An 11,163-nucleotide genomic window follows, 5' to 3' on the forward strand; every position below is an offset into this window, starting at 1 on the left:
CCCTACTATTGGACATATCAGTCACTTTCAAGTTCTCACTTTTATAAATAATGCTGCAGTGGACATCTTTATGCACAAACTTATTTTTAATATTTAGGAATATTTCCTGAGATCTGACCCTACAAATGGTATAAATAGGGGAAGGAGGATTAAGATTTAAAGATTTACACTGTCTCTGTGTCTTTCTCTGTGCTGTTTCCTTTGCCTAAAATGCCCTTCCCTTCACCTCATCTCCGTGTCCAGATTCTATGCATTCTTCAAAGTCCACTCAAGTCACTTCTGCCCTGAAGTTAGCTTTCCCAATCCCCATGGTGAGAAGTAAGTTTTCCTCTCTGTATATTACATACTACATTTACCTTTCCTACAGCTTATAATAGTAACAATAGCCAAATTATATTGGATTCTTACCATGTGCCGTGCCCTGTGCTAGGCATCATTGAAACCCCCCAACAACTCTATGAAGGAGGTACCATTATCTCTCCCATTTAAAAAATGAGCAAACCAAGGCTCATGGAGTTCATCCATTTAGTCAGTCAGTATTCACTGGGCACCTTGCTAGGAGCTTTGGGGGATACAAAGAGGAAACTGAGGTTCAGAGGAATTAAGTGACCAGCCCAAGGGTATACCACTAGGCAGTGGCAGTATATATTCTCAAACCAGGATCAAGAAAATGTGGTCAGTCAGATAAAGAAGCTGTTTTCCAGTTGAGGAGAAGAGATGTGCAGACATGTAACAGGGAACAGAAAGAGAAATAGGCAGTGGTTTGGAAGGAGCATGGGGTTGAGTCTTGGCTCTGTCATTTACCAGTGTGTGATTTTGGACAAGTTATTTTACCTCTCTTCCTCTTCTATGGCAACAGTAACAAGGCTTATCTCACAGGTGGAGATTAAATGAATTAAAACAAGTGAAGTGCTAGAGTAGTAGCTGCCACATAGTAAATGCTCAGTAAGTTCTTGGTATTATGGATCTGAGAAAGCATCACAGGAGTGGTGAGTTCTAAGCTTGGCTTTGGAAGATGGATAGGATTTCAACAGAATTCTAGGCAGAGGGAACAGGGTGAGAAAAGGCATGGAGGTGCGAACAAACAGGGCGATTCATCTGGAACATTGGGGATGAATGCAGTAGAGAATGTGCTTCCAGAGGGTCTCAGATTAAGCCAAGTTTGAGTACTGTGTGATTAGCTTAGACTTAGCTGTGCTGTGATGACAGGTATCCCCAACATCTTATTGGCCTACCAGAACAGTGGTTTACTCCTCCCTCATGTGATATGTCCATGGTCTCTCCACTCGACTCCAGGACTCAGGACTCAGCCCCTCTCTGGGATATTGTCAGGCTCCCGGCAGAGAGAAAAGAGACAAGGCAAACCACAGACTGACTCGGAAGTGACACAAGACACTGATGCCCACATTTCACTGGCCAAAGCAAGTCCATGCCAAAGCCTCATGACAATGGGGCAGGAAAGTGTAACACACCTCTCCGGATGGGCAGCAAACGTTCCAAAGGGTAACACACAAGGTACCACAGCCACAGTCGTCTCCAGGTGCAGAGGCTTTGGGTAGGTCCTTTCACCTTTCTGGGCCTCTAAAGATGGCTACTGAGAGGATTCAAAGAAATAATGGAATGTGAAAGCATTTTGTAAATTATGAAGTAACAGACAAATGCAAATGTTGTTATTATTGCTACTTAGTGAGAAAGAAACCTGGGAAGGTAAGCCAGGGCCAAGGGACTTTATTCAGGAAGCCACTGAGTGTCTGAGCAGGATACAAATGGCCTAGTGTAATATAGTGACAGACAATAGGGTTTGGCGCAATAAGATATGCTTACTTCCTTGACATCTGACCATAAGTTTGCTTCCTTCAAGCAACGGAATGTCACTGCCCTTTTGATTCAATCCAGCTCTGCCTAATTGAGCCCCCAAACAAAAACACACGCACAGTCTAGGCAGGCTCCACAGTCAGCGTGTGTGACCTGCATGCACAGCCCAGGAGAGGACCAAGGTCAGCACCCACCTGACCTTGTCCCCATCTCTGCTCAGGGTCCCTCCTTGACACCCACTTCACAAGGTTAATGAGACTCACAGATGCTTACTGAGAAAGAAGTTAATTCCACCGTCAACGCAACCACACCAAGGTTACAGCCTGGCTGAAAGAAGGCACAGCTGCCCGTGTCTCTCCATCTCTTTGTAGGTATTGCCCAGAGCAGTGAAATGCTCATAGCTGGCTCCTCGTGCACGAAGCCTCAGTTTTAATTTAATATTTGCATTTAGGTTGAGTTTTTCCGTTCCCTAAAAGCGCCTAAGATTCTTAAAAGCCAAGGATCTGAATGTTAAGGTGGTTAGGATCCAGGAGTGAGAATGGGTGTCCTGAGGCAGCCAGAGCCACCGGCTGCTCCTGAAGTCTAGACCAACGATACCTGGGACCTGCTGGGCACCAGGCTGACCCCCAAGAAGCAACTCAGGTCAAATTACTGGTTCCCATGTGGCCTTGGGCAAGTCACTCAAGCTTTCTGAGCTTCAATTTCTTCACCTAGAAGATGTGGATTCAATGGGTTAATACATCTGATTCTCAGCACAGTTCCTGGCACACCCACTGTGTGTGAACTATTAGAGATCAGGCAGCTTCTGGAAATCCAACTCACAGTGTGAGATGGAGGTAAAGAACAGTCATTACATTTGCCACTCAGCATCCCTCTGCTAAGGGCAGCCTTGGGACAGAAAATTTCTGTCAAAATTGGGTCAAATTTCTCCCAGGAGATGCAATCATGAACCCAAGTCCAGGTTGGAAGGAAGGAAGTCCCTCTTAATGGGTCTTCTCCATCTTACTCCCTCCATAGATGCTGTCCCAGCCTTCCAGGGACCCGGGTGGCCTAAGGCCTGAGGGGGCAGTACCACATCAAAGTCCTACACGCCTGTGGGTTTCAGAACGTCTAAAGCATTTTCTCAATCTCAGCTTATTCCAAGGGGATCACCAAATGGGATGCCTGGTGACTCCAAGTGTCTGTTGCTTACCAGCCTGAGGAGAGCAGAGATGTCCCCCCCATCCTCCCACCCACTCCACCATCACCACAGCCTGGCGAGAAAAGGCCACCGACAGAGGGATGTGGCTGGTGTGAAATGTGCTGGGTCAGCGGCGGGGGTCAGTGCAGGCCAGGCAGCTACCTTTTGGTGGCCTCATGGGGAAGTCTTCCTCGCTCAAGGGCTCAAGGCACAGCCACCCTCTCCCACCCATTTCCTACAACTTGGTAGGGGGTCTGAATCCACACTTGGGGACAGTGTGGAGTACAGCGAAAGCCCTCCAGCAGGATTCAGGGCAGAGAGTTCAAGCCTCCAGGGTGGGTGGCCATTCCGTGTGGCCTTTGGCAAAACATCTTATTGTTCTGGGACTCAGTTTCTTTATTTGTAAAATAAAGGGATGATTTCCAATGTCCCTTCCAGCTCTAAAGTAAAATTCTTTAAGAAATGCCTTATTAAATAAATTAGGCTTTATTAGGCTCAAGCACGTACTTGTTTTATTACTTTTAAGTCATACAAATTAGATTCAAATTAGGTTAACCAAGGGTTGCCCTCCAGAGAGCCAGGGACCGGCATTGATGATGAGATAAGAATAATTCATCACCTCTTATCAATCAGCAGTCCCTAAATGGGTGCTTCAGAAGTGCTTGAGGATGCTTGAAAGCACTAAATTTCTGTAATTTAAATATTCTCACTTTAATCTCATTCACATCTTCCATTTTCTTAGCAAATTCTTTTTTCTTTCTGTCTTGCTTCTCCCCAGTAGTCAGCAGGAGGGGAAATATCCTGGCTACCATCAAAGAGATTGTAAAGTCCCAGGCAGGACAGGCTCCCCCATAGTAAGGCTTGGTTGCAACAGGACAATTGAGAAATCTCTCTTCTCTCTCACGATAGAGGCAGCCCTATAAGCCAACACCAAGGCTCTGCGAAGCTGCTCTGCTTCTGCTTGAATGGTGGGAGCCCTATTTTTATTATAACTACAGTCGCCTCCAAGGTCTGGCTTTTAGGGTCATTGACAGCCAGCAGCCTCTCCCTATAAAGCCTGACTCTTCAAATGCCTGGGCCAGCTCCACCCAGCCTGAGCTCACTTGCCAGGGCCCTCTCCAGCTCACCCTTTCTGCTTTTCTGCTCCCAACCAGACCGACAGCCTCTGAAGCCAGTGGCAGCTCTGGGGCTGGCCTGTAGTCGAAGAGGCTGGAGAGTGAGATGAAGTCAAATCAATGGCTGAGACGGTCCACAGCTCAGGAGAGGACCTCTCACTGGTGCACCTGGACAGCTGCAATCTCTCCCCCCAAAAAAGAAAGAACTAATTCAGCCTTGAGGCACCAAGTAGAGCTAAAACTTGACCTGCTTCTCCAGGGTGGGCAGCAAAAACACAGCCAAGGTTGACAATTTAACATGCTGAATGTCACCTGAAAAAACTAGAAAACCTGGACTCTGAGCCTCCAGGTACCGAAGGCGACTAAGGTACAACTGGGCACCAGTCGTGGGCAAGGTGCCCAGGGTGAGACGTGGTGGCCCTGGCCTGGCTGGGCCTTCTCATGCTGGGTGACAGCTTTTCACCCAGCGATGTCAACCATTTCCTTTCATGGTTAGCCAAATGCCTAGTCTAGTGATTAATACAACACCGTTTCTTTTTTTTTTTTTTTTTTTTGGCGGTACGCGGGCCTCTCACTGTTGTGGCCTCTCCCATTGCGGAGCACAGGCTCCGGACGCGCAGGCTCAGCGGCCATGGCTCACAGGCCCAGCCGCTCCGCGGCATGTGGGATCTTCCCGAAACGGGGCACAAACCCGTGTCCCCTGCATCGGCAGGCGGACTCTCAACCACTGCGCCACCAAGGAAGCCCAATACAACACCATTTCTTGAAACCAGGCTTTCCATGCATTGTCTTTCCCCTCTTAGCCTCCATCCTTGGAGGTCTAGAGTCTACGGGGGTGGGGAAGATGATGGAGAGATTTCTAAGGAGTTAAAAATACCAAGACCACCTTATGTCTCTGCAACAGTCTCTCCTGAGAACTAAGGATAGAACATCAATAAAAATCATGGTATATATTTACCCACTAAGTGAATATATGTTATGTTCATTACTGAAAATTTACAAAGCACAGACAAAAAGAATATTAAAATTCCCTATAATTCTGTTACCCAGAGATAACCACTGATAACATTTTGTCGTGCATCTTCCTATTGCTTGCCCCCCACCCTGGAATTTATCTTTTAACCTTTTAAAGAAACTTGAATATTGCATCACAACTTTACAAGAATCTTGTAAGGAAAGTACTGCCAATGTAATTGGTTCTATTTAACAAATAAAGAAAACTGAGGGTCCCAGAGGGTCATTGCTTTGGTTCATGCAGCAGTTTAAGCTTACAAACTACACCTGTGAGCCCTGTGTTTTCTGCAGAGCCTCACAGTCAAACAGCTTCATCATCAGCAAGTAACAAGAACACGCAAAAAACCAGACAGCTAGTGAATTTCGCTTTCATATCAGGTGAATTGAGGGAGACCAAAAGCTAGAAATGTGCCTGCTGTTTTAAAATTCACTTGCAAGGAGTAGGTGTGGTCAAGACTCCAGAGAAGGAGAAGGTCACCATCAGGGTCATGCCCACGACTGATGTGCCACCACAAGTGTCACACGCATCAGAATAAATAAGGTGCCAGATTACAGGATGTGGGCCGTGGGCGAACAGGAGTCCATGATTAGGTGCGGGAACTCAGTGGGTCCTCACAGACGTGAGGGTACGGAGAACTGCCCAAGCTTTCGTGGACTTTCGTCAATGCCCAGTGCAGAATCCTGGCAACACAGAAGCAGCTGGTTCCCCCCGGCAAGACAGCTGGTGGATGGCTTGTACAGATGCGTACTTGCATGTCCCTCCTCCTCTCTGTGACAGCACACATCTGTGGGAAATGGACTTCTGGGCAGGGGCTGAGGTATGTAGGCTAGGAATCAGGAGGGCCCCCAAGAGGTCCGAAAGTGGAATGCCAAGAGCTCTGCCCAGGGAGACTGCTCTTACTTGCCACTCCTCAACGTGGAGGGTATGCTGGTTAAAGCAAGTTTCCTGGAGGAACTCTGAGGGGCTGAAAGGAGGCTGGGCCAGGCCAGAGAAGGAGGAAGGGAGGGAAGGTCTCTGAGGAAGAAAGTCCGTTCCTTGCCCCTCCAACCCAGATTCAGAATCCAGAGCGAGGCCGGAGGTCCACGGGCAGGGAGAAGAGCTAAAGAGATCTGGGTCAAAACCAGGGATGTGACAACGTTCTTCAAAAGTAAAACCGTACAAGACCAACAAATGTGGGAGAAAATGTTCAGCCTCATTGCTAAAATTAATGAAAATGAGACTTTTTTTGGTCTATGAAATTAGAAATGAACAAAAATCGGAATGTTAATTCGAGCAAACTTTCTGGAAGACAATTTAGTAACGAGTATCAACTGTGTTTAAAATGCTCATGTCTGTTGACCCAGCAATTCCACTTCAAAAAAATCTCTCCTAAGGACACAGAGATGTGCCTAAAGAAACACAGCAAGTTGTTTGTTTACAGTGTTTCTTATTGTAACACCCATCACTCTGTCTCCAGGAGAGAGACAGACGAGAGAGAGAACACAAATGTCCAAAGCTAGGGGCTTGGTGAGGTAAAATTGAGATTTACCTATGGAATGGAATAGTATGCAGCTATTGAAGGCTGTATGTTGACCTAACAAGATGTTTACAGGGACTTCCCTTGTTGTGCAGTGGTTAAGAATCCACCTGCCAGGTCTTCCCTGGTGGTGCAGTGGTTAAGAATCCACCTGCCAATGCAGGGGTCATGGGTTCAAGCCCTGGTCCGGGAAGATCTCACATACTGTGGAGCAACTAAGCCTGTGCGCCACAGCTACTGAGCCTGAGCTCTGGAGCCCGCGAGCCACAAATACTGAGCTCGTGTGCCACAACTACTGAAGCCCGTGCGCCTAGAGCCCGTGCTCCGCAACCAAAGAAGTCTCTGCTTGCCACAACTAGAGAAAGCCCGCGTGCAGCAACGAAGACCCAGCGCAGCCAAAAATAAATAAAAATAAACTTAAAAAAATGCTTCCACAAAAAAAGTTTACAATATATCACCATGCAAAGTTTTGGAAACTGTATATATAGTATTGTAACCCCCACCCCAACCTTTATATAAAATATACAAATCTATTCATGGAAAAACAACTGGAAGATCTTTTTTTTTTTAACATCTTTATTGGAGTATAATTGCTTTATAATGTTGTGTTAGTTTCTGCTTACAACTGGAAGATCTTATATCAAAAGGCAAATAGTCTTTATCTCTAGGGAGTAGAAATACAGGTGTTTTGTGTGTGTGGGGGGGAGGGAATATGTTTTCCACATTCTGCATAGAACATGTGTTATTTTTATTTTTTTAATATCTGTTGACACAGCAATTCCACTTCAAAAAATTTTTATTTTTTTAATATCTTTATTTTATTTTATTTTTTAATATTTTATTTTTTAATATCTTTATTGGAGTGTACTTTTATTTTATTTTTATTTATTTATTTATTTTTAATTTTTAATTTTTTAATTTTTTTAATATAAAACATTTTATTTTTTTAATATCTTTATTGGAGTGTAATTGCTTTACATTGTTGTGTTAGTTTCTGCTGTATCACAAAGTGAATCAGTTATATGTATACTTATATCCCCATATCCCCTCCCTCTTGCGTCTCCCTCCCACCCTCCCTATCCCACCCCTCTAGGTGGTCACAAAGCACCGAGCTGATCTTCCTGTGCTATGAGGCTGCTTCCCACTAGCTAACTATTTTACATTTGGTAGTGTATATATGTCCATGCCACTCTCTCACTTTGTCCCAGCTTACCTTCTCCCGCCCCCGTGTCCTCAATAGATTACTTACACCTAAGATTTTTCTTAAACAACCAGAGACTGTTGTTTAGGCTCCTGAATCACCTAAATCCTAGAAGTAATTTCTTAACCCTGTTTTTCTTCTGAGCTTTTCTCCTTCAGCAGAGGCACATTTCTTAGTCTTTCCCACATACCTGAGCAGGTGGCCCTGAAAGTTAAGAAAATTAACGCAGCACCAGGCAGCACCCTCCGACCCTACCCCACTCCCAGTGATAGATGAGCTAGGTGTCTGGGCCAACTGGGGATCTGCCTCCAAAACAGCCACTGTCTACTGAGAGTCACTCTGTGTATTTGCAAATCCCCATCCTGCTGTGGATACCACCCAGAGCCCTCAACTGGACTCTAAGTAAACCAAGCTGGGGGAAACCTCCAGAGGGGTGTGTGAGGACACCACCTCTCCTTCCAGGCCCAGGTAGCCACAGAGCCCGAAAACCTGCAGTGGGCTTCAGGATACCCACCAGGTCTAATCCTCCACATGAGCCCCTTTCTCTCCCTCAGACACAGTCAAAACCAGCTCTGGTGGGGCGGCGCGGTGAATGTAAAGGTGTCATGCAATGAGTCTTGTTGCATATCTACCCTGATCCTTGACCCCCAAAACAGCAAAGTGCAAACTGTTACTGCCAGTTGATTATGTTGAAACCCGGCTGCGGAACCCAGCGAGACCAGTCTTTATGGTGGGTAGGAACTTCCTGTCAAGGACACAGTTAATTTTAATTTTTCCACTGAGCTCAGCCTCAAAGTAAGGTTGATTGCTACTCAGCAAGATGGACTGCATTAGTGGAGGCTTTAATTGAGCGCAGATCTATGTCCCCAAAGCATAGTGTTTGTTGTATACATACTTTGGGATGAGGAGAAAAATGAAAAACAGACCTTTCTGAGGAAAAATTGAAAGCAGAATGGGTTTCGTAGTCAGGATGGCAGCCCTAAAAGCCAGCTGCGGGGCTTGGTGGAACCCCCCATCTCCCCATGCCTCAGTTCCCGTGGGCTGTTTGCACATGTTTCTAAAAGCTCAAGGCCTGTGTTCAGGTCTCCCTCTTCCAAACACCGGACTCCACTGTGGTTCCTCTCATGACCAATAAAAAGCCCCAGGAAAGCAGCGATACACGAGGGGCCCTTGGCTGAGGGACCATGGCTTGTGTTTCTACTGCATGGAGCCTCCCCGCTCAGGGTGTTGATCCACGTTGGCATCCAATATGCTCACTTCTGTCCACGTCCTTTTACCAGTGGCCTTGAGATGAGTCCTCAGCTGGAGCGCATTGCCACTTTTAGCCTCCTACTGTTACAGCTCCAGACCCTTGTCACCTCTTCCCTGAGCTGTAGAACTGGGCTTTGTGCTGTTGAGGGAGACGTCATCTCGAAGCTCAGATGGGATCACCCTCCTCAAACACCATCAAAAGCTCTCCTTGACCCCCAAATGCAGATCCTGACATCCAAGCACTCCAAGGTCAAATCCCACACTCCCTCTCCAGACCTTTCTCATCTCTCCTCTCATATGCTATGCTCTGGCCAAACCAGTCCCCTCCTCCCTGCCCCCATTCCCAATCCATCAGCAAGTCTGCTGTGACGTACTCCAGCCACCTTCCTCTCTTGGCTGTATAACCGCGACAGCCTCCAACAGAGCTCCTGCTTCTATTTTATGTTCCTCTCCAACCCATCTCCATGCATCAGCCAGACTGATCTTTAAAAAAGTAAACAATGCTCAGCCCTTCCTTAAACTCATCTGTGGCATGTGGCATACCACATTACTTAGAGTAAAATCCAAACTCTTCCCTATGGTCTACAGGGCCCACCGTGAACCAGCCCCCCTTTTCAGCTTCCACTTGTACCACTACCACCCTTGCTATTACAGCCACACTAGTCTCCCTTCTGTTCTTATCATCTGCTGTTGCCTCTGCCTGGAGGAAACACTTTCCCTCCAAATCTTGCCCTGCCTAGGCCCTTATCACCCCTGTCTTAGCTTAAATGCCACCTCCCCGCAGGGGCCTTCCCTAACTACCTTACCAAAAACAGGACCACGGTCACTCTACACAGCTCTTACTGCTATCTGAAATTATTTATCCACTTATTTGCTTTCCCCATCAGAATATAAGCTTCCCAAGGGACCTTGACTAACCTGCTTATTGCTGCATCATCAGTACCCAGGACAGTGCTCGGCACACAATAGATTCTAAATCATTAAATTGGGGATAAATGATTGGTTACAGGAAAGAATAAACATTTCCTGGAAGGCCTTCATTATCTCCAGCCTCCATCCCTTAGGTTGTGCTATTTCTTTGCCTTGGGCGTGCCCTTGCCTCCCACTTCCCCTCCATCACCAAGTGTTGACACTTGTAGTAAGGCAGGCTCAAAGCCCTCTCTCCAATAAAGTATCCCCTGGCACTTCTAGGCCTAAATAACTCCTGCTTCCTTTGCCCCATGTTCCAAGGCCACCTACTTTAACATGACTTTTACTCTTTGTTCCTGGAAATTCTTGGTTTCAAGAACTTCCTAAAATCAGTTCCAGTAACAGACTGCTCAAACAGCTCTCCTCTTCAGAACAGTGCTTTGCCCAAGTAGACAATGATTCACTTATCAAAGCAAAGGTTTTGCACTGTGTTCACCAATCTCTTGAACATCAAGATTAAGAATTTTGCCAGATCCCAATCAAACCGTCACACTGAATGACCCGTCTTATTTTTTTTTTTCAAGTTTTTGTCTTTTGGGGGGGAGGGCACAACACACTGGCTTGTGGGATCTTAGTTCCTCTGCACAGGGATCGAACCCGTGCCCCCTGCAGTGGAAGGGTGGAGTCCTAACTACTGGACCGTCAAGGAATTCCCTGAATGACCCATCTTAAACCATTCATTCGAGCCCCAACCTCCAAACACTGTAAACATCCAGAGGGTTCAGAGGAGGGGCCGGCTTTAAAGGGTCTCCCCGAGGCTCTATGAAGGTGGCCCTCTCCCTTACATTCAGCTTTGCCTGATGAACAGGTTATTCTGATGGCCTTAGAGGGGATCTGGCAGCTGACAGTCCACTCCCGCGGACCACTGGAGTCTCCAGCACCAAGCTCTTCTGTATTTGGCGAATGAAAGAATGAATGGACAAAAGAATAGGGCACAGTGGCCAAGGGGTCAGTAAGAGCAGGGCTTGGAGTAGGAAAGTCCTTCATTTCAACGGCTAGACCTTATTTTGGAAGCCGGAATCGAGAGCGGAAACCCATGGGCTGCACCCGACTTTCCCCCAGATCCAGGCCAAGGCTCCACGCAGCTGACCAGCCTCTTTC

The 11,163-nt window shown here is 46.7% G+C and overlaps 1 protein-coding gene across 1 annotated transcript in view; it reads left to right on the forward strand.

Annotated features, from left to right (window-relative positions):
* The window catches only part of DUSP29 (dual specificity phosphatase 29), a 24,015-nt gene that overhangs the window by 3,378 nt on the left and 9,474 nt on the right, over positions 1 to 11,163 (forward strand). The window contains 1 exon segment of the mRNA XM_007467519.1: positions 11,148 to 11,163. This exon segment is cut by the window's right edge and continues 216 nt beyond it. Within this exon segment, the coding sequence (XP_007467581.1) occupies positions 11,148 to 11,163 (16 nt within the window).

The sequence above is a fragment of the Lipotes vexillifer genome, unplaced genomic scaffold (assembly GCF_000442215.2).
Source record: "Lipotes vexillifer unplaced genomic scaffold, Lipotes_vexillifer_v1.1 scaffold865, whole genome shotgun sequence".
Lineage (NCBI taxonomy): Eukaryota > Metazoa > Chordata > Mammalia > Artiodactyla > Lipotidae > Lipotes > Lipotes vexillifer.